The sequence below is a fragment of the Stegostoma tigrinum genome, chromosome 10, assembly GCF_030684315.1.
Source record: "Stegostoma tigrinum isolate sSteTig4 chromosome 10, sSteTig4.hap1, whole genome shotgun sequence".
Taxonomy (NCBI): domain Eukaryota; kingdom Metazoa; phylum Chordata; class Chondrichthyes; order Orectolobiformes; family Stegostomatidae; genus Stegostoma; species Stegostoma tigrinum.
Window position 1 is genome coordinate 20999449 of NC_081363.1, and position 24518 is coordinate 21023966.

Below are 24518 nucleotides of genomic sequence, written 5' to 3' on the forward strand. Positions count from 1 at the left end.
ACTCACTCAATTTGTTCAAATTACACTGGAACACTCTGCATTCTCTTCACACTTCATTGTCTCATCTAGCTTTGTGTCATCTGAAAACTTGAAGATATCATATTGCACGCTCTCACCAAAATGATTAACATATATTGCTAACAGATGACGCCCAAGCACTGATCCCTATGGCACCTCACTGGTCACTGGCTGCCACTCTGAAAAAAAAAGACCTATTTATTCTTACTCGTTGTTTCCTGTATGTGAACCAGTTCTCTGTGCATGTCAGTTTACTACCCCAATGTAATTTTAATTTTACATACTAATCTCTCATGTGAGACCTTATCAAAAGCGTTCTGAAAGCCCAAATAAACCACATCCACTGGCTCCCCCTTATTGACTCTACTAGTTACAGTCTTGAAAAATTCCAGTAGATTTGTCAACATAATTCCCCATTTTTATAAATCCATGCTGATTCAGTCCACTATTTTTCAAGAGCTCTGCTATTATGTCTTCCATAACGGACACTAACATTTTCTCTATTACTGATACAGGCTATCAGGTCTATAATTCCCCTTATTTTTCTCTCTGCTTTTATTGCTCAAGTTGCTCAGACTTGAAAAGTAACTTGCTTTTATTTGAAACTATAAGTTATTAATTTTGCTATACGTTTGCTATGAGAAAAAAATATATATTCAAAGCAGGCTAGAAGATTCTTACAGGGTATTGTGTTTTCTTTGGAAATGAAACTGGGTTTGATTGAAAAAGATTGGGATTTTGAAATGACAATGGCTTGGAAGTTTCACAAAAATGCTGATCCTTGAGGGAGGTAAGTTGATATACCAAGGAAAGAATGCTGATTGAATGAAGATATAACACAAAAATTGAATCATAATATCCCACTGAGAGTAGTTACCTGAGGTTGCTTGTGATCCTGTGTTGCTGGCATAATTGGAAGTCTCAACAGATGTAAAGCGAAAATCGAGCCATTGTGCAGTTCTATTGACCCTCAACCTAATGAACACCAGAAATGCAAGTGTAATTTGGCCAGAGTTAAAGGTGGTCTGATATGAATATCCCATTTTCCATCTTGACTGACCAGATTGTGTAGAGAGCAGGGAATGGAATAGCAGCCTACCATCTGCTAGATAGGGATCAAATAATAGGTTTCTGAGTCCCTAATTAAACAAAATTGCAATCTCACTGCCAATTCTGACCACATAGTATTAAATTTGGCCTGAGAAAGCCTCCAATCAACCAGCCAATGACAGATGGTGAGTTGTTGTTGTTATGCCTTGGGAGGAAGTCAAGTGAAAGTCCAATGTCAGGTATAAAAAGTCAAATATAGCTGCTGAAGAAAGCAGCAAATCCCTGAGAGACAACTATAAGTGAACAGCAAGTGTTGCTTCAGATTAAAATACAAACACTATATTTGCATAATGTGATGTGTTTAAAAAGAAAAGAACATGGGGGCTGGTGAAATTCTTTGTGGAATGACTTCCTCATTTAGCATAGCCTGGGTGTTAACATATCAGAATGAATTTTTATATACAACCGACTGCAGTTCTTTTCTGTTGCCTCCCAAAATGAAGTGTTTTTTTTCTTAAACATTATCTTTGCTTTTACTGACAAAAATTTATCATTTACCAACATTCCTTGAAACACAATTTTACACTGTTGTTCGCTGTAATTTAGGTTGCATTTTATGTGAATTTACAGCTTAAAAATAATGAGGAGCAAACGAGAGTTTCTGCTGCCTGCTGTAATGCAAGTTAACTTAGCTTTCTGATGGCAAACTTAAGCAATCAATTAAAGGGCTTTAATTGCTAATCATATATCAAAACTACAAGTTGTTGCTGCCATCACTTGTAACTGAATCTTGAATAATGGGCTTCGCCCATATATTAGACATCCTCCAATCCATTTTCACATGCAAAGAACCTAATGCCTATTAAAGGAAGCCTATGGTTGATGGTTAATGGGCTTCCACCACATAATGAGCCTATGTACCACACATCACAAGCTGATTATTGAAATAAGTTCTAATTTAGGGAATCTGTGTATGTCAATGTATCCACTAAGCAGGAGGGCCACATACTGACCTGACAGTTCTTATGCAGGCTCTGCATAACCTACTTCTACCAACCACCATTCCTTTAATCTGGCACCTACATAGTTAATCTAAATTGGTTATAATGTGGCTATAAACAATGGTTAGGTCTGCCATAAAAACTGTTTTGAGCTAGGAAGCCTTAAAGGAAAACATACTCACAATCCATAAGGTCTTGGTTTCATTCTTGAAAATTGGTAAACTTCACTCTTATTTTCTAAGATGGCTGATGAATTTCTCTCTATGATTTTCTCCATGTATTTACATGTGTGTTGGCTTGTTAAGACTGCATTGTCTCTGGGCTATTGAATAAGCTTTGAATGTCCAATGTACATCCACAAAAGCTTTTTCTTAAAAGGCCTGATCAGTATTTTTTTTTCAACTGTCCTCGATGAAGACTTCAGATTTACTATTCATTTATCTGTTTTAAATTTTTTCTTACAAGGGCTTGGCTATTTTCTGAAAGTCAAATCTACAGGATCTTGAAGAGTCATAGAATCATACAGCACAGAAACAGACCCGTCAGTCCAACCAGACCATGGTGAACATAAATCCAAACCAAACTAGTCCCACCTGTATAAGCTTGGCCCAAATCTCTCCAAACATTTCTTATTCAGATATTTATGTAAATGTCTTTTAAACATTGTAACTATACCCTCATCCCTCAGTTTCTCTGGAAGTTCATTCCACACACAAATTACTCCTTGTAAAAAAAAGCCACTCATGTCTTTTGAAAATCAGTCCCCTGTTGCCTTAAAAATAAAGCCCCTACTGTTGAAATCACCTGCTACTCGCCTTATCTATACCCTTCATTATTTTATAAGGTCACCCTTCAGCCTCCTAACCATACATCTCTACAATGTTTTCTCACAGATTCTTGGCACTTATTCAAATGCTGTATACTGTGCATTTTATTCTCACCGAAGCAACAGTTCAATTACTTCAAAAATTGGTCACTTATTTTACAATACTTGTTACAACAGTTAACAATAGGAAAAAAAAATTCAGCCTTCACAAGCTTCAAAATATCCCCTCCCCCGACTGCATCCCGAAACCACCCCAGTCCGTCCTTTCTCCCAACTATCCACTCCTCCCACCTCAAGTCCCATCTCCTACCTACGAGCCTCACCCCGCCCCCTTGACCTGTTCGTCCTCCCTGGACTGACTTATCCCCTCCCTAACTCCCCACCTACACTCACCTTTACTGGCTCCATCCCTGCCTCTTTGACCTGTATGAAACCTCTCCACCTATCTTCTCCTTTATCCATCTTCTATCCGCTTCCCCCCCCTATTTATTTCAGAATCCCTTTCCCCTCCCCCATTTCTGAAGAAGGATCCAGATCCAAAACGTCAGCCTTCTTGCTTCTCTGCTGCTGCTTTACCTGCTGTGTTCATCCAGCTCTACATCTTGTTGTCTCAGATTCTCTAGCATCAGCAGTTCCTACTATCTCTATCATTCAGCCTGTCTTCCACATAACAAACAAGTAAAACTGAGCTAAATTACAACAAAATGCTTGGTATTATATGTTTAGTGTTTCAAACTTCCAGGTCATGGTCTTCATTTGCTTTGACATGGTAACCAATTTTCTCCTTCCTCTACCCTGGCGCTAAAAAAAAACTAACAATTTGGCTGTTCAGTTGTCACACTCTTATTAAAGTTTATACACAAATGTTTACAGCTCTCAGCTAGAAATCATACTCGGTTAACGTATTCCCCAGGGTATTGTGTTTCAATTCCCACAGTCTATTCAGTCGTAGACAAATAAAGCACTGGGAGCCACGTTGCCTCTGAGTAACATGCCTGCCCACCAAGTTAACACCATGCATGCGCTGTGTAAGATATTTTGCTGCTCCATCAATACATGCCTTGTGAAGCTGTGGCACCACTCATGGTTGTTTTCCATTGGCAACTGATCCTGCTTGATGTGGTCATGCGTGCCACAATGACAACAGCTGATGGACTTGCACCCTGTAAGTGGGCAGTGGAGGAGATCAGGAGCTGCCATTTAAATTTGACTCTGCACAGGTAAGAGGAGGTTTTGAGGGATTCTGAGCTTTGTGGGCACAAGTTTTTGTTTCTGAGACAATTTGCTACTATTATTACAGTTCTGAAGAAGGGTCACTGGACTCAAAATGTTAACTCCGCCTTTTCTCCACTGATGCTGAGTTTCTCCACCAATTTCTGGTTTTGTTTGAGATCTTCAGCATCAGCAATTATTTTATTTTTGTGTGCAATTATTTATTTAATACAATTTGACTGCTTTGTCCAAGAAATGCATTCAAGGCTGAATTAGAGTTTTGATAGACAAGTGACTTGAGGGTTATGAATGACACAGATGGAGGCGGAGTTGGGGCCAAAACCATGAGCCAAGGTTTCATTTGAATGGTACAGCAGGCTCAAGGGGAAAATGGCCAGTCCAGTACTGTTAAGAATTAAACTCAAAAGAATTACAGAATCAGTTGTCCTGCAGTGACTGGGCAAGTGGTAAGCAGATTAATAAGACCTAGTAAGATGACTTTTAGAAGAGTTAGCTTCACACATTAATTACGCACATGGGTGAAAGAAAAGGAATGCTGCTTTGGAGACAGAAGTTATTGTTCATTGAGAGAGCACAAGTTAAGTTTATCACTTTTTTTTTGTTTGTGGTGCATGTCTTTACTAAAGTTGGCTCCCTTAGTATTTTGGTTGTGAATTAATTGACATGTGCACATTTACAAAGAAACCAAACAAAATTTTGGCTCAACTCAATAACATAGCATCTCCAAATACTAAACCCATCACAAATATGTACACTCAGATGAGGCTAGAAACAGGTAGACAACTAGGTTACAACTCAAAACAAAATCTTGTATTCAATGCACTGTACAATGGAAGAGACAGTAAGAAAAGTATACCCAGCAAACGGTGACAATCTCAACATATGCATATTAAACCAGAGTTTTTCAGCACATGTTGCTAAGTTTTGTTTAAACAGGAAGTGTTGAGAGAAGCACAGTGCATCTGGCAGCGTAAGAATAAAGAGACAGTTAATATTGAGTCCAATGATTCTTCCCGCACCTTTCAGTTCTGAAGAGTACTGGCTTGCTGTTGCAGAAAAAGGGAGGAGGTGGCAGCAAGTGGAACAGATTTTTAGGATGATCCAGACCAAAAGACGAAGGGAGGTTTCTCAGTGTCTGCTCCTAGCTCTGTTTTACCCCATCTGGAGTCAAAGTGAAATTCCATCCTTTGAATTTTGAATCCACCCAGGGATTATAGGCATTTCAGTGAGATAGAACAGTCCTCAGACAGTTGTTCTCATTCTTATAAGTAGAGATTTAAAACAGTGCCATGCGCCTTCAAATGCACACTCACTTTTCATCGCCTCGTGCTATCCCGGTCCCTACTTCCTTTTCATACTTTTGTCTCATGGGAGGACTTTAAAAGTGTGATAGCCAGAATTCAAGATCTTTACGCTCCTGTGAGTGTGAAGGGCAAAATTGGCAAGAGTAGGAACACTGGATGACAAGGCATATTGAGACTTTGACCAGAGAAAAGGAAGCATAGCTCAGGAGCAGGCAGCTGAGATCGAGGGAATCCTTGGAGGAGTATGGGGAATACAGGAATTTATTGAAGGAGGAAATCAAGAGGGCGAAAAGGGGGCATGGCTGAGAAACTTTGGCTGAGAAGAATAGGGTGAATCCAAAGAGATGCTTTAAGTATGTTGAAGGAAAAAGAACTAGAGACAGAATAAGACCCCTCAAAGATCAAAGTGAATATTATGTGTGGAACCACAAGAGATGGGTGAGGTCCTCAATGAATACTTCTCTGTGCTAACAGTGTAGAAAGGCTTAAAGACTTGGGAACTTGGGGAAGTTATTGGTGATATCTTGGGCGCAGTGCATGAGGTATTAGAAGTATTTGAATGTACGAAGGCAGATAAATCTCCTGATCCTGATCACACATATCCAAAACAGCTGCAAGAGGTGAGAGAAGAAATTGTAGGGGCCCTAGCTGATATCTTTGCACCATTGCTAGCCACGGGTAGCAAATGTTGTGCCCTTATTCAATGGCTGCCAAGAAAAACCTGGGAATTATAGACCAGTAAGCTTAACATCTGTGGTAGGTAAGTTACTTAAGAAGATTCTGAGGGATAAGATGTACAGGGCTGCAGGAAGACAGGGCTTTATTAGGCATAGTCAGCGTGGCTTTGTGCATAGGAGATAATGCCTCACAAATTTGTTAGTTTTTTTGAAGTGACCAGGAACGTTATGAGGGCAGCACAGGAGATTATGTGGATTTCAATAAGTCCTTTGATAAGGTTCCACACTGTAGGCTGCTCTGGAAAATTAGGTGTTATGGTGGAGAATGAGGAAGGTTATCAGAGATTGCAGCAGGGTCTTATTCAGCTGGGCAAAAATGGCAAGTGGAGTTTAATATCAATAAGTGTGAGGGCAGTCAAATCCAGGTAGGAGTTTCATAGTGACTGGTGAATGGTACGGCCTTAAGGAGTGTAGGGGAAGAGGTGGACCTTGAAGTTCAGGTGCACAGTTCTCTGAAAGTCACTGGTAGACAGGGCAGTGAAGGCTTTTAGCAGACTGGCCTTCATCAGTCAGGGTAGCGAGTACAGAAGTTGGGGAAGTTATAATGCAATTGTACATGACATTGGCGAGGCCACACTTGGAGTACTGAATTCAGTTTTGGTCACTTTGGCATAGGAAGGATAGTATTAAACTGGAAAGAGTGAAGAAGAAATTTACAAGGATGTTGCCAGGATTCAAGGGACGGTGTTATAGGGAGAGGTTAGACAAGCTAGGACCTTTTTCTTTAGAGTGCAAAAGATTGAGGCAAGTGCATATAATCATGAGAGGCACAGATAGAGTTAATGCACTCAGTCTTTTTGGAGGGAATCAAGGATGAGGAGGCATCAGTTTAAGGTAAGAGGGGAGAGAACCTGAGGGGCAACTTTTCTTCCACAGAATGTGGTGCGCATATGGAATGAGCTGCCAAAGGAAGTGTCTGAGGCAGGTACAGTAACAACATTTAAAAGCCATTTGAACAAATTACATGGATAGGAGAGGTATAGGCCAAGTGCAGGGAAATGACTTAGCGTATATGGGCATTTTGGTCAGCACAGACCAGTTTGGGTCAAAGGGCATGACTCCATGCTGTAGGACATCTCTCTCTGCATACTTACTTTACACAGGACTGGCGCTGACCTCATCAGTTCTGGAAATCTTCCCACATCATAGTTTCCCAATATTGTACAACTGTCTTCCTAACATTCACTAACTGGACTGACCTTTCAAACTCAAATTTCAGTTCTTCCTATCTTGGCTATTATTTTTTTCTCCCCTTCTCAGTCCTACTCAGGTCCCCCTGCACTTTCCCCCACCCCCGCCCCCACCTTCCTTCAATATAATATTGTTACTTCCTGCTTTTGCCCAGAATTAGAAAAAAAATAAATTCAGCTTCTAATTTTTATTCTTCTCTCACATCCATCTTTGGCTCTTTACTTTGACTTCTCACTTTCCATTTTTTTGGGGTATTCCATCGACTAACATCCACTGCAAACTAACTGACTCCCATTTGCCTCAACTACACTTCCTCATACCCTGCTTCCTGTAAGAAAACCATTCCAATCTCCCAATTTCTTGGTCTCTGTCACAGCTAGTCTAATGGTGTGACTTTCTACAGGAATGTTTCTCAAGTGTCTTCTTTTTTGCTGGAGGATTTCCCACTGACTCATTTCCTGCACTTCAACCCTCACCCCTGCCCCTCCTATTCAGATAGCATCTTTGTCCTCATTTGCCAATGTACTCCGCCCTCCCATTCAAAGCGTCACCCTGCACCATTTCCATCAGCAGGATGTCATCAAACACATCCATCCCTCCCATCAAGGATCATTTCCTCCATGGCATCACAGTTCACTCCTGTCAATTCCACAACCTCTTCAACCTCCCACTCTCCCCTACCTTCACCTTCCCCTTCCCGTGCAGTCACAAACGATGCAACACTCCCTTTTACTACCTCACTCCTCACAGTTCAAAACCCCAAACATACCTTCCAGGTGAAGTAGAAGTTTCTGTACATCTTTTAATCTAGTCTACAGTTTTTGCTGCTCACATTGTGACATCTTGCACAAATGTTGACTAGGTGATCACTTTGTTGAACATGTTTGCTCTGTTGGCAAAAACAATCCTGACTTTGCTGTCCTTTGCCATTTCAATGCTCAAGCAAGTGCTCAGGCCAACATTTGTGACTCACACTGGTCACAGTGTTCCAGAAAGTTCAATGCACAGCAACTAATTTCCTTCTTACGCATTTGACAGTCTTCAGGAATCATCACAGTTTAACAACTTCAGTCGACAAACATCCTCTATTTTGATTACAACATTTCCCCCTCCACGGTCTTGCCTGCATAGATTTGCTGTTAGTACATCAGGCTTATTTTCTACTCTTGACACCTATTAGTAACAATAACTAATCACTAACAGCTCTTCTCTACTACCATGAGCACTCCTTTTGACTTTCATTCTGAGGCAGCCTTAACATCTGTACTATATCCGCTTCCTTCACCTTTTCCTGAAACATAAATAAAATCATTTTTTTATACCTCCCTCTAGTTTAAGAGTCATATCAGACTTGAAACGATAACTATTTCTGTCCCCAGGCAGACCTGATGCAATGCTCCAACACTTTTTCAGAGCTCTACACATCTCATTATTTCATGTTTACTTTGCTAATTGTTGACTAAGTTTTTATTGTTGCTTTCCATCGACTTGCATTATCAATGGATCCAGATGCAAGAAAGGGAAGCAATAATCTAGGCAAAAACATATCAAACCCCAGTCATTTATGACACAATTACACCAATCTCAAAATACTTTTGCATCAATGTGATAACATCCTCTGGTAAAAGTTGGGAGTAGAGGAAGAAGGGAGAATAAGTGAAATATTTCTTGTTCTGCTTAACCAAAACTGTACTATGTTCTTTCTTCCCCCAAAGGTAGGACTTTCCAAAACAAAAAGACTGAGCTTGTAGTATGTATGATGCCAAAAGGATCTCAAGTGATGAACATTAGTCATTTACACTTGAGCCGATGAGCAAATATCAAACAGGACTAACTATTTTGAATGCTCTGTTAGAATCAATTTTATCAAAATTAGACTGTTTCAGTGAACCACGAAGTGCAACTGTTCATTTTAAAATACAGGTAAAGAGATGTGCACTCGAAACAGTATAGCTCCTGCAACAATAAATGTCAATACAGATTTCCACACCCGGACAGAGATTAGAAATGGTAAAAAGAAAATGTCTGTATGTGAACAAAATATCAATAAGAGTACCCTTTGATTGTCAAACCTTGGGACAATGTGCAAAGTTTCCTTCAAAAACACAGTCAAGATCAATTCCTTATCCTCACCCTATTTAATAGGGGCACAGTACAAACTTTATTTCCTTAAACTAACAGCGTCCCTAATTGTCAAGGTAGGGAAAACAAGGGACAAAAACTGGCATACTACGGAAAAGCTCTGACAGAACTAAATGCCTCACAATTAATGAATACTCAGGCTTGCAAAAGATAATGTTTTCAAGAGTTCAGCAATTTCAGAAACATGGTTTAAATAAAAATACTGTGTTATAAGTAGTACACTTCGAATTCCTGCATTTGTCAGGAGTTGCAATAATACTGGTGTTCAGATTTCTAGAGGTTTTAAAGCTTCAGAAAGTACATGGAACTTAAGTTATCACAATGCAATCATTGTCTACACCACCACAATAATTCAGTCTTGGCTCCTGTTCTAGGCAATCTATTAATCAAGTGCGTGGTCAAAAATATGTCAATCTGCGAAATTCTTTACCACTGAAAGCCGTACCGGTTGTGTTATTAAGTGCATTTAGGGCAGAGATGAACAAATTTTTAAAACAGTAAGGAAATCAAGTGCTGTGAGGAGAAGGGAGGAACGTGCAGTTGAGGATTATTAAATCAGCCAAAATCTCAGGTGAAAGGTGTAGCAGCCTCCCACAGCTCCTACACTGTATGTTCTTTATGGTCATTTACAGCAAAACATAAGATAATCAGTAAGCAGGATACACATATAACCTGGCGTGGAGAAAATTTTCATAGGAAGGTTTTTTTTTAAATTTTGTCAGTCATTTTGCCAGTTGCTTTTTACAAAAGCTGAATAAGTCATATTCTCAAGTGATTAGAATGTAAGAAAAATACATGTTTGCATATTCATATCACTCAAGTAATGTAACAATTAAAATTTAAAGCTTAAAATATTATATTTCTTCTTTAAAAGTAACAAGTAAACTCCAAGCTACAAACTATAAATAAAGGAATGGTGAATTCTTCTAGATTTTATCAGATAAAATAACCTGGTATCCAGTGAAATGCAAAATCATTGCCCAATATCCTGGGAAATCATGAACTTGAACAGCCACTGTACTATACTGCAAAGTACAAGGGAACACTCCATTTGTTCATCTAGCAAAACTTGCTTCTTTCACTTTTAATGTTTGTCAGAATTTGCAATTTTACATGTTGAAACTTCATGATATTGCTCATAATATGTTCACTTAGTTAACTTAAAAGCAGCAGAAAGATACCAATAACATGACTGTATTGTTTATAAAGAAAATCAAACTTTTAAATTGTTTCAATTTTTATTTCAGCAACACAGCAGGAACGCATAAAAGCCAATAAAAATGTTTTTCTAAAATAAAACAATTTTCAGAACAACTTAATTGTAAAGAATCAGACTTTAATAAAAAGTAAAGAAGCAGAGGACAATCATAATAAGATTGTTTCTTTTTAACATTTACTTAGGTGTTTTCTTTTCCCATGGCCCGTCAAGACAGAGGGAGACGTCTGAGTGCCAATTTCAACCATTTCTACTTTCTTCAAATTCCTTCTTACTGCCGGCTTCTTGGCTTTGAATAGAAAGACAATATGCCTTACTAAAGGGATGAATAATTTTGTAGCTTTTTCAAAAAATTTATTTATTTTGTTGCTGCTCTCTCTCTCTACCATCTGTTGCTTCGTAGAGCAAAGCTACAGATGACAGTTATAGAGGGAACAGGAGCAGTTGAAACATTTTAAGTAGAGCCATTACTGAAGACAAACAAGAAAGCATCACCAAATTAAATCAACAAAGTGAAAAAAAAATTGGTTATATAAACATGTACAGAATAAATGAAGGCTGGTTTCTTCATTAGTTAAGACTTTAAACCATCACTAAATATCAGCCCCAAACCTCAGAACAAATACTGGAACTTGCCAAGGACTCTAGCCCTGATTTAAAACAAAACTGCTGATGTTGTAATCAATCCTCCAACTGGCAGCGATTTCTGAAGTCGACACATGCAGTTAACTTTGAAATTCTGAAATTGCTGTCAGTAATCCTGAGTTTCTCCAGAATATGTACTGTTTTGAGACATCCTCTTGTTTGCTCCACTTATCCCCTCATTTAGTAAAGGCAGACTAAATTCATAATTCTTCTAAAGTTCACGATTAAAGTTAGTTACTACTTCAATTTTACTTGAATGACTAGACCATTTGATTTGCTACTGGTAATATTTTAAAATTAAGTAGTAGAAGATTTCAGTGATTTTACTTCCTGGTTTGCTCCGAGAACATTTTGATGTGATTGGTTGCTTAGTGTTTGATGAGATCACCTTGCTGGAAGCTTTGGGCTCCATGTGACTTGGCATCAAATTAAAACTGAAGTTGCGGCATAAGGCAAGTCAGACTTGTGTGCAACTTGCTTAGTGGTAAGCAGCAAGCACCATTGATTCACATTAATCTCAAAATCCAGCCCATTATTCTTGTATTCTTTCAATTACGAATGAAAATTGGTGCAGTTCAAAGGCAAAAAGAATGAAGAAATCCTCTTCAGTGAGTGGATACTCTAATTGCGAGAATGAGACTTGCACTTTTTAGAACCTTACCTAGCTCTTGATGACAGTTTGTCATTCTGCAGGATATAAAGAATACAATGCATGGTTTTCAGTTTGGTTTAAGTGTAATGTTTGGTTTTACAGTTCTGTAGATTAATTCACTGGCTATATACTTTAACTTGATTTTTTAAGAGTAGATCTCCCTTGTAAAAAGTCCTTCAATTGACTATTGTATCACATTTGTCATGAGCACACACAACTGAGCAACATCTGTCTGCTGTTCCCTTAAATTTTGGAATGGTTTACTAAAAACTTCAGAAAACTTTCAAATCATCATCATGTATACTTTTAAGTACTACATTTTTGACGTGCAATTGCAGGTACAACCTGACCTTTAAAGACCTACATGGATTATTAAACTCAGTACGAACCTCAAGAAAATACATATCTGGAATCTACAGTTGTAAATTAAATTTTGTGTAGTCTCCTTAGCTTTCTTTAATTTAATAACGTCAGATTTTCCGCAGCCAAAAACTACAAAAACATTGAAAATTTTTCTCGTAAAACTAAGGCAGAAAATAAGAAGTATCAAAAAGCTTAAGATTTTCATGTCAACATGGAAGAATTTACTGAACAGAAAGCAATCAATTGCATATCTACACATTGCAAGTTACAGTCTACGTAAATACATAGTTAGAGACTATAACTATGTATCTATTATGAGCCAGGTGGTCGTCACCTGGCCTGGAATCCACCATAAATTTCTACTGCCCCCACCCCCGTGACCCAGCTCCACTTCCCCCGTTTAATTCTCAGGGTAACAGTTATTTATATCAATTTCCATAAGATGCAGATACAGAAATAGGCTATTTGATCCATTGAGTCTGTTCCACTTTCCTACCGTAACACTCAATTCCATTGGAATTAGAAATCTGATGATCTTAGCCTTGAACAGCCCAACCTTGACAGCCCTTTGTGGTCAGAAATTCCACATATTTACCACATAAAAATCTTCCTTCTCATCAGTCTTAAATTGTAGAATCTTTGCTTTGAGATTATGCCCTCTGGTTCTAAACACCCCCACAGAGAGTAAACAATGCCTCCGCACCTCTTTAACAATTCCCCTAAGAAACATTTATGTTTCAATAAGGTCACCTCTCTCATTCTCCTGAAATCCAAGAGTACAGGCTGAACTTATTCAACTCATATGAAAATCCCTCCATACTCAAGATCAATACTGTATGAAATTATTCATGGTTTCCAATTCCACCACTCTCCTAGGTTGTAAATTTTAGATCATTATCACTTGCCATGCAAAGAAAGTTCTTCATTACAGGCCCATCCCACCCCCACCCCACATCTCTTGCCAAAAACCTTTAATCAGCCTTCCTCAGACCTTGACTCAGCTTTTTGTCTACCTCCAGCATCTAAAGTCAACAATCTTCCACAGCTATATCAGATCTGACCTTAATCTGATTGTTGTACCCCATAGCCAATCACAGCTTCTCCAATCTATCCTGGCAGCTTAAAATTCCTCATCGCCAGAACTATTCTGGCAAATTGACTCTTCAACTGATGAAGATTCTTCACATTATAATCAACGTTTTCAATCAGAAGCGGAAGTAATATCTAGTTGTGATTTTTACACACGTTCAGGATAAGTACCGTGTTTATAAACTCAATATTTCTATTTATTGGGAAAACAATTAAAGATCATTGTTTTCTGCATCCAGCTATACAATATGCTACCTCGAGAATAAGAGCACCAGTGATGAATATCAATTATAGGTGGTACTCGGAATCATAACAAGAAGGCCTGTACAAGTTATTGTGAATTCTGGCTTTAACAGGAGGCACACTACATAAATCGAACTTTATTGTGCACTATTCTTTAAATTCTGTTATTGGGAACACTTTAAAATGGAATCCAACTACAACTTCATACAAAGATAAAGGAAATATTTACAATTAACATCTTGTTATGACATATAAATGTTGCAAAAGTTACATGATAATGCTTATGCTTTGAACAGGATTGGAAGTGATGCTAACAAATTTGAAATATTTCTACTTCAATGGAAATGTTATGGCAATGCAACACTTAGAGGACAGCCAAAATAAACATTTCCTCTTCAACTGTGTTTTATTTCTTGTTGAATTCAAAGCATCTCTAGCAACCACCAGGGCAAAAAGGTAGAACATCACCTCGTATTTGTAGCAACTATACCCTGCTGATTGCAGTAGGAGACCAAGCTTTAGATGTCAACTGATGTCCAGCTGACAGTTCAAAAGGAGGATCCTGCATGCCTCAACACCCCAACTTGATTTTGTGCACTCTTACCTCTTGGGGATTTCCGTGTCCTTTTCCCACCCTTTAATTCAGAATCAGAAGTGTTGCCCTCGTGATCAATATTTTGGTTTGAAGCACGTCGTTTCTTTAAACAAAAATGGAAGACATTGGTGGAGATCAATCATTGTCAGCAATATTGAACTCTGTATTTATGACATTACAGTAAATTTGACAACCCTCAGACAAATAGACTGAACTGTGGATGAGGCATTTTCTATAGAAAATCTAGTACAGGGTTCAAGATTTTCAAGCCGGACAGAAACAGAGGTGCTCCTTTCTTCGAGGGCAGCCCAGTGGGTCAGTGCTTAGCACTGTTGCCTAACAGCGCCAGGGAGTTATGTTCAATTCCAGCCTCAGTCTGCGTGGAGTTTCCACTGGGTGCCAGGTTTTCTCCCACAGTAAGAAGATGTGCAGATTAGGTTGATTGGCAATGCTAAAATTGCCCATAGTGTCCAGGGATGTGCTGATTAGGTGGACTAACCATAGGAAATGCAGGGTTACTGGGACAGGGTAGGGGGCTGAATCCGAGTGAGATGCCCTTTGGAGAGCAGGTGTGGACCTGAGGGGCCGAATGGCCTGTTTCCACACTGTAGGATTCTATGGATTTTGAAAGTGGTAACACAAGACGGAATCTTAGGTAGTGTAGCGGACTACTGCAATGAAATGTCACCGAAGGAGCTGGGATTTACCCAGATTGACGTCGTAAGAAAACTTTTAACACTTACTGCTAAAAAAAAGCTATTACACTCAAAAGTTTAGTTAGAACATACATTAGTAAAACTTCCACAGCACAAACCTGCCCATCACATTGACATTCCAATTCAACTCAACAGACCAAAGCACTCTTGCTATCAGATATTCACAACGACATACAAAGTGATAAGCACATTGATGGGCAGATTAAAACAGCTTTACACGCTAGGAATAAAACTACAGCTAAGATGTGATGGAGGCCAATGATATGTAAAATTTATACACTTTCTAATCAACCTGTTCAGAGATATTCTTGTACACTCTAAAGTTAGTCAGACATGAAACTGGGACTTCTGATCCAGAGATAAGCACACTGCCACCACACTACATGAACCTGGTTGTTCCAATAAGCTAAATAATTACACTTTTAGAAAACGAAACAGGTAGTTTGGTAGCAGTATTTTAATCCCAAACAAAAGCCAAAAACAAAAATCGCTTTAAATAGATTGGGAAAGGTTACAGCAGATCGTCAAACAGTGTTCTCATTCTCTTATTCCTATCAGCTTCGACATTTAGGGCTTGATTTTAATCCCAGAGAGGGAACATGATGATGAGCAAGTCATGTATTTGTGTAGCAGCACTAAGCAGGCCTAGCCAATTTTTATGGCTGGGCCACATGACCAGCTTCCTCAGCAAACTGGCTAGAAATTTGACAAGAGGAGCAATTGCTCATGTTCAAGACTGGACAGCAGAGGGCTGCAGTCAGTATGCAGATTTCTGGAATTCATAGCAATGTAATAATACAAAAGTAAGGAAGTTCTAGTGAATTTTCTTAAGACACTGGCTCAACTTCAATTAGAGTACTGTGTCCAATTCTGGGTACCATACTTTTGGAATTATATAAAGGCTTTCAGAGAAGTATCAGAAAAGATTTACTACAACAGTGCAATGAAGAACTTCCGTGATAGGAAAAATTAGCAAAACGTGGGTCTATTCTTTTTAAAAAAGTTTAAGAAGAGATTTGATTGAGTTTTTTTTTAAATTATGAGAGGTCTAGCAGATTGGAGATAGGGAGAAATGGTTTCCAGTGAAATGAGCAAAAATGAGAGGTGATTTAAGGTGAATGGCATTAGTAGTAAAAGGTGACATGAAAAAAAATTTTTGTTTTTAAAAACACGTGCGGTTACAGTCAGAAACGTACTGCCCGAGAATATGGTATAGACAGATTCAATTGTGACTTTCATAATACAAGAGCAATTTCATTAACTGTAAACTGCAATTTTATAATATGCAATGAATGTTCTGATGCAAGCTTATGATAGGAATTTGAGGGAGCCAGTAAACCTCGGAAGTGACCATTTAAGTGCTGTTTCTCAACAATAACTTGCAATTATATAGCATCTTTAATACACTGAAACGCCCAAGGTGCATCACAAACCGGACTGGCGGTCAATCAGCTCAGTTGGCTGAGTGACTGGTTCGTGACTCAGAGTGATGACAATAGCATGTTTTTAATTCCGATAAACATGAAGGACTTCCCTTCCCAAACTCTCCCCTGAAGATGAACGTCAGGCTACTACCAGTCACTTCTCCTCAAATGAAATCACAGCAGTATGGTCTGGTAAAACTACATTGATTACACCTTTTTAAACCAAACAATTTTTTAAAAACTGAGCCACATAAGGAGATATTAGTGTAGATACTAAATTTTTGATCACAGAGGGAACTTAATGAAGGAACAGAGACGGAATTGAAAATGTTTATGAAATGAATTCAGGGAATTACAGCATAGGCAACCAAAGGCAACTCAACAGTGATTAAATTCAGGAAGACAAGGCCAGAATAGGGAAGTGCAGTGATCTGAAGGTAATAGAGTGAAGGTTGTGAAATAATGGAAGGGTTTAAAACTAAGGATAAAAATTTTACAATCAAAGTATTTTGGGCAGGGAGCTAATGTAAAACACCAGCAAACGGGGAATGGATGAATGGGTCTTGGAGCCTCTTAGGATATGGTAACAGAGTCTTAGGTGAGGTCAAGTTTATCTAGTGTGAAAAGGTCGAGAATCAACCAGAAGAATATTCAAATACTCAGAAGTAAAGGAAACAAAGGCATGGACCCAGCAGCTCATTGGAACAACTGCAACAGTAAATATTATTGTAGTTGGTTGGCTCGCTGAGCTGGTTCGTTGTTTCGCAGGCGTTTTGTTACCGTGCTTGGAACATCATCAGTGCAGCCTCCAACGAAGCACTGTTGTGTTTTCCTGCCTGTTATTTAAACTCTGGAGTCCGTTGAGCTGGATTACTTCACTTCCCGGTTTCCTTCGCACAGTGGTCAAGTACTGAATTTCAACAGCAACCACCCTAACACACACAAACGAAGCTGCGTGCGAATGAAGCAATACATGAGCAAGGTAGAAATCATCAAGTTCCTACTGCTCCAGCAGTCTGCAAGAAGGAACTTGGGCATGGAGAATAGTCTATATTCAAAGAGTGAAAGCAACCATGCATATATGTTAGATTATCGAAAAATTCTTCCTCAAAATGATAATTTGAATCAAATTCAGGCATTCTTACCACCAAGCATTTAATACCGCTCAGAAATTCTCAATTTGTATAGTTTAATATATAATGTGAAATTAAGACAAATCTGCTTCATCACTGAATTTTTTATAACTATTGTAAAGACCACATTTTCATTTACTTTAAATTGTAATCAGTGTATCTCCTGTCTTACAGTAACCATACCTGAAGTTAACCTACAGCAGCGCTTTTATGGTGCTATATTGGTACTGGCTCCATTTTGATTGGAATTAAAAAAACATGAATTTGTTTGCAATGTTCAAAGAAAATGGCAATGTTATACCTAACATCATGAATAAACTGATGTTTTAATGGAGTTCAAAATCATTGTTCAGCTTTCTCTTGAGCTTAGGTTCTCTCCACCTTTACATAAAGCTGAACTGCACTGATTTATACAACTCTAACCACAGAGGAGACAAAAGCAAAAATTCAGCACTGCAATTTCTCAAATTAAAAGCATCTTAGGCACAATTTCTGCAACAAACTTAGACGTGGTCTCAAGACATCTCCTTCAATATATCTAGATGAAATGAATGCAATCACCTCAACATGAAAATGGTGTAAATAGAAACACCAATTTTGTTAAAGCACTCGAGAGCACAAATTTAACCTTAGGCTGAAATGCTGCAAGTGGCTACGTATAAAAAGAGTTGCCATCATTTGGATCCTTATTTAAACAGTGGCACAGTCTGCCATCTCACATGGCTGTAAACAATCTTGTGGCACAATTTTTAAGAACAAGATAATTCTTCAGTCATGCCCCAGCCAATACTCAGACCCCAACTTACAGTATTAACAGATTACTTAGTTATCACAATTCGTTGTGGAACATTGCATGCAAAATGGCTGCTGCAATTCCAAGATTAGAATTTAGCTGCACTTAATTAACATACTTCATCGGTTGTAAAGCACTTTGGGATCTCAATGTCATAAAATGCCCTTTATAAATGCAAGTTTCTTTTTAATGATTCAGGCAATTGGCAGGAGTAACTGGGTGAACTTTTAAGTTTTCAAGCACATCACACGGGATGTCCAAACAAATTTCTTGCTGGACGCACACAAACACATGGTGGACAGAAGTAAAAAATAGTAATGACTTCAAACAGAAAGCAAACAGGGTTTTCATATCAAATGTCTAAAATGGTGAATTCCTTATCACGATATCAAATGATTCCTGTGGCAAAATCTCATCCAGCAAAGTTCACTAAGAGTAAGCTGTAATCTCAGGTATCATAGATCGTTTATAAGGGTCTCCAAATTTCGTTGGTCATTATTTATCCCTGTTCAAACCACCTTTTGCAAAATTCTTTATTTCAAGAATATTCTTGCTTCTGGTAGAACAATGTCCAATGTGCGCACGTCTCTGCACAAATTTTTATTCTGACCTACAGTGGAAGCATTTTGACTAGACATACCAATAATTCATTTTGGCTGTCAAACAACTAAACGTACCCCATTATAAAGTTTAGATATACTCTTGGCAAAAATTGTTTCCTTTTTGAAAAGGACTAGTTATATTACTTCAAGATTTTTTATATGAACACTGATTTGGTACATTATAACTCTGATGAATTCATGAATGAATGCTCAATTCAGTGAACAGAATCACCATCAGAAAGATGGGGAACGAACAATAAACTTACTGTATATGGTGTCAAGACTATTTAAGGCAACAAGTGGTTTGAAGATGATATCAAAAGATACTTCAAGCTACACAAAGAGAAAGTAGCTCTGTCACGAAGTAATAACTACTGTCATGTTGCAGGAGTCTTGGTCATTGGCTAATTGACATTCACACTGATATGCAGAAAATTATTAGCAACTGAAAACCCAGAGATGAATCAACTTCCAATCCTGGTTCTTTTTGCTAGTTTACATATAAAGTGGTTTCCTTCCCTCAGTACTATCTGCCGCTATTTCATCACCTACTTCTCTCTAAACTACTGACCCATCTGTTGCTGTGCAAACCCCTTCCTTTGAAAATAATTTAGATAGGCTGTTATCTCCTAATTACGAGCGCACATATTCTGCAACCTCACATTCAAATTTCTCCAAAGGAGTTTTCTGCCCGTGCCACCTGCACTAAAATGGCCCCAGTGTTACAAGCAACTTGTACTCAATGACCAAAACAAACACTTCTCATCCCATTCAATTTTGTACTCCATGGTCACAGAATTGATTTCTCCTTCAATTTTTATCCTGATGTTCGGTCCCCTTGTTCCTCTTACCTTGCAAGTCATAACCAGAGTACATCCAGCAATGGCTTTGTCTGCTGCTTCAAACATTATGTTTGAAGTTGTTCAAGGATCTCACTCTGTCCTTTCTTCTTCATCTTGCATTACCTTTAGCAGCCAAATCTTTAACCAGCTAGTCTCTATACAAGAGAATTCCCTTCCAAAACTGCTCATCCTCACACCTCTACTGCCTTCCTTAAAACCTAACAATGCACAAACTATCAGTTACCTCTTTCAGTGTCCATTTCCATTTCGCTGCATTTCTATAAAGTAGTGTGGTTTTTGTTTTGAAATGCCTTAAAGTCAGAAGATTGATGCTAGCATATGTAAGCATGTAAAACCCTCAAACCTGTTTAGGGATATATAATTCTGTTCATCTAGGACAGATAATAAAATTTGCTACAAAAACGGCAGCAGGCTGTGGCAGGACAGTCAACCAGTAAATCATATACTGACTCGGTGGATAGAATAAGCCAAAAATGTTGAATAGTGTGGGTTTGAAACTAATTGCAAAGTGATCCAGCACCATATTCATCTCTGAATAATTCAAATGTGCTACATAACTGATTGCTATGCAATTTTATAAACATTCCTGTCCTTCTTGTCTCCATTACATAATCTGAAAAAGGAACCATTTATAGGCTTCTGCTAGACTATTCTATAACCAACTAACCTAACAGCCAAGAGTATTTTCTCTCTGTATCCAGATTTGTTAATCCATCGGGTGGGTGTGGAAAAGGAAAAGAGCTATAAACAGAAAATAATTAAAGAAAAATTAACTATTTACCAACAGTTAATATTTCATTTAATTGCAATGCAGATAAATTTCAAAATACAGCATCCAGTGTAAAAAGATGCTTAATTCAAAGCCAAAGTAACAAGGGAAGAAGCACTTAAAGTTTGGACACGTCTGTTGGCTTATGTCATGTTTTTTTAATTTTATAAAAAGATCAGACTAAGTACTGAAAATCACAACTGTTCCACCCAGACATAAAAGCTTAAAAGATGGGACCAGGAAACTTACACTGATGGAATGTAGTCACTAGCTAGATGAATTCAAAAAGACTGCACTCCATTCTGTAGTTGCACGCAGGTATGAAGTTGTATTTAAAATTATCCTCCTTACATTAAAATCACTTCATGGTGCTGCCCTTCCTACTTCAATACAATAACATCCTTCAACTCAAACCTTGTGTCTTCAAGTTCTCAGTATGTCTACAGACATTCACTTTATCCATCATAAGCCTTCAGCTGGTTAGATTTAATGCTTTAGAAATTCCCTCAACCTCATCGCGCTCTCCCCCCTTAAGGCATTCAATTAAAGCCATCAATTCAGCTAAGTTTTTGGTTGCCACTCAGTCTCCTTTTCTTTAAAAAAGATTACACGCTGAAGCCCTTTATTAACTTTTATCTACATTCAAGGCACTCACAAATTTAAAACAAACATCACTTAAAACACTGCCTCAGAATGAGACACCACCATGAGGCAAAAGAATAATTCTACCTCAAGTCCATCGTAAAATTTCAATTTAATTGTTCTTATTGGAAAACTAACAGTGGATTATTCATGGATGTGTATATAGCCAGCTTATATAAAATGCAAATTGACACCACTTGCATCGCTGTAAGTCAGAATATTCAGCGAAGTTGATATAAACATCTGATGTTTAATAACCATTTACAAGATAGCAAGCACTGCTACTTAAATGACAAGCACCATAGGAATATTAGCAAAAATGCACATTTGAAGCAATGAACAGAGCAATTTTGACTGCATACTCCGATTTATTGATTTAAGAAATACTTACAACAAAATAAAAATATACTGAAATGTGTACACATTTGAAACCGCCTTACAAGAAAATAACATCTTGGCATCTGAACAATGTACAATAGTAACAGATACAAGTAATAATCCAAGTTTTTTTTAAGAAAAGGCCTCATATTTGCTTTACAAGTTTTGGATAGCAGCCTAGATAAGCAGATAATAAAAAGGATAAAGACAAGATTTAAGCTGCAATTAGTCAAATACTATGGCAGATCATTGTGTAGCTAATTGTTTTCCCATAGCCAAATGGCAACTTCAGCCAAAGAATCAATACAAGGATCACTGTTCATACTAGCTGGCCCAAGAAGCTGAATACAGCTAATTTTCCTCCATGTTTCAACAAATTGTTGAGATTCTTCAATTTCCATTTTAAATCTTGGGTATTGTCCAGGGAATTCTACATTCTATTTCATCATTTCATAATAATTCCGAACAAGTTTTAGAATGTTTAGCAACAACTAGCTTATACTCTAATCACAGTAATTATTTTAACATGCTGACTGCTACTTAACAGTGCATTTCATTTTTGAAGACGTTATAGCTTTCCAACTGCCTATGAAAAAAGGGTTTTGTGTAGCTGTTAATGAAATCTGGCTTTTTCCCCCCCCCTCTCTTTTTTAAGGGTTTATGTCACTGCTTTGTGCGCTACTATCTTGGCCAATAGCTGCTAGATGTAATCAACAGGCCACAGTGGCTCATATCTACAATGGCTGATTTTACATTGAAAATGTAACAGCAGGTTGCTAAGAGTATTCCTTTCGATGTGCAGTAATGAATCAACAGCTAGGATTCACAGCCACCAAAGAGTAGTGTGCATCTTTTCCCTTCATCTCTGCCTCATCATTACCATCTAAACCCTGCTGCGCTGAACAGATTGGTTTGATAATTACACACAATAACTGCAGTGGGCACATAACCCTCAGCTGGCACAGGGCAGATCCCGAGCGGCAAGTTCCATATGTAAACTACACTGATTAAGTGTACGAGGTACATCCTCCCCTGCCTGTCTGCAGCTCTGATTAGTAGCATTCAGACACTGATATTACCATATGTCATCAAAATCATGAGGTAGCAGGTCAACTAAGAGTTATAAAATTTTTAAAGTGCTATTTAATCCATCACTTTGTTCCACTGTAGAACAATTACAGACACAGTACAACCCTAGATTAAAAACTAATCTCAAAAGTAAACCTTTAATCAAGATTTCACACGACTTCAGAAATTCTCATTTTTCACTTAACAGTTTTACTCAGTTACTATTTCCTTCCTGATTTCCCTGAAGGTTTTGTAAGCAAGCGTCAGCAAGACAGTGGTACCTCACACTCAAACGGTCATCCGTGTATGTAAACTGAGAGAGCATATGCTAGCAGATTAGGGTAAATCCTCCACACTCCAGTTGAGTAAATGCCTATCTTGCAGGAGTCATCACTGGAAAAACATTCAGAAATGGAAATTTTTGGATAATTTTCTTCTCCCTCATTACCAGTGACACCAAAAAAGACAATTATTTAGTCTATAAAAGCAACCTTGTGTCTCAAACATCCCACAGAACTTAAGTTGCGAATTCATTTAAGGGGCAGTTTTGTTTGCCAAAAAAAAGTGTTCAGATATCAAGTTTTGAGAAGATTTGGAGCTCAGGTTGAGGTTCTGGATGTGAGTTTGCTCGCTGAGCTGGAAGGTTAGTTTTCAGACGTTTCGTCACCATTCGAGGTAACATCATCAGCGAGCCTCCAACGAAGCGCTGGTGTTATGTCCCGCTTTCTATTTAGGTTTCCTTGGGTCGGTGATGTCATTTCCTGCGGTGGTGATGTCATTTCCAGTTCTTTTTCTCAGCGGATGGTAGACTGGCTCCAAATCAATGTGTTTGTCGATGGAGTTCTGGTTGGAATGCCATGCTTCTAGGAATTCCTAGAAGCATGGTATTCCAACCAGAACTCCATCAACAAACACACTGATTTGGAGCCGATCTACCATCCGCTGAGAAAAAGAACTGGAAATGACATCACCACCGCAGGAAATGACATCACCGACCCAAGGAAACCTAAATAGAAAGCGGGACATAACACCAGCGCTTCGTTGGAGGCTCGCTGATGATGTTACCTCGAATGGTGACGAAACGTCTGAAAACTAACCTTCCAGCTCAGCGAGCAAACTCACATCCAGTGTTCAGATATTTCAAAACATGAAGAATATGTTACCTAATGCTCATTTTTATAGGATTGTAAAACATGTTTGATCAGTTATGCCAATGTGGAAAATACTTTCAACACTACAATATTTACCTAGTCAGTCAACGGTACAAAATTAGTATTTCAGCCTTAGTGTAATGTGTGTTCCAATGGAGTGCAAATTTAGTTCAACTAGTATCATACTTCTTCCAATCAGAAGGTAGCTTGTTCAAGCTCCATGACAGGCTAACCACTCCACATTGAGATTTTAGGGTTTGAGCAGATAAACAATGAATCTGTCAATTCAGATGGGCTTAGAAATATCATTTCTATCCCATATATTGGGGCATTCTTGCCAACAGATTTTCTGTCATTTCAGTGCTCTGCCTATGCTGTGTATTTAAACAACAGTCGTACACAGCAAGAAAAATTAATGGGTTAAAAGGAAAATGAATATTTTTCTTTTGTAACTTTCTAAACTAGTGGACCTTTTACATCACTTCACCAACTGATGCAAACCTCATCCACACATCTGTCAATCATCTATTCCAATGCTTTCTGGTTGATCTACCATTATTTAAGTTATCTATAACTGTGCTACCCGTCAACACATACTTATGCATTAATCTATATTTAATGTGCCACACCGCCGCCAAGTATTCCACCCTCATCACGTTTAAGGCGACCATAAG

The 24518-nt window shown here is 38.3% G+C and overlaps 1 protein-coding gene across 4 annotated transcripts in view; it reads right to left on the reverse strand.

Annotated features, from left to right (window-relative positions):
• Positions 1-10817: 10817 nt before the first annotated feature.
• The window catches only part of vrk1 (VRK serine/threonine kinase 1), a 70642-nt gene continuing 56941 nt past the window's right edge, over positions 10818-24518 (reverse strand). For 3 of the 4 annotated variants that reach the window (XM_048538140.2, XM_048538138.2, XM_048538139.2), the window contains 2 exons: positions 14315-14408; positions 10818-11007 (listed from right to left, as the gene is read on the reverse strand). In XM_048538140.2, the coding sequence (XP_048394097.1) occupies positions 10889-11007; positions 14315-14408 (213 nt within the window). In that variant the 3' untranslated portion in view covers positions 10818-10888. Of the gene's footprint in view, positions 11008-11886; positions 12051-14314; positions 14409-24518 lie in introns of those variants that run through there. The other variant, XM_048538141.2, reaches the window with a different exon arrangement.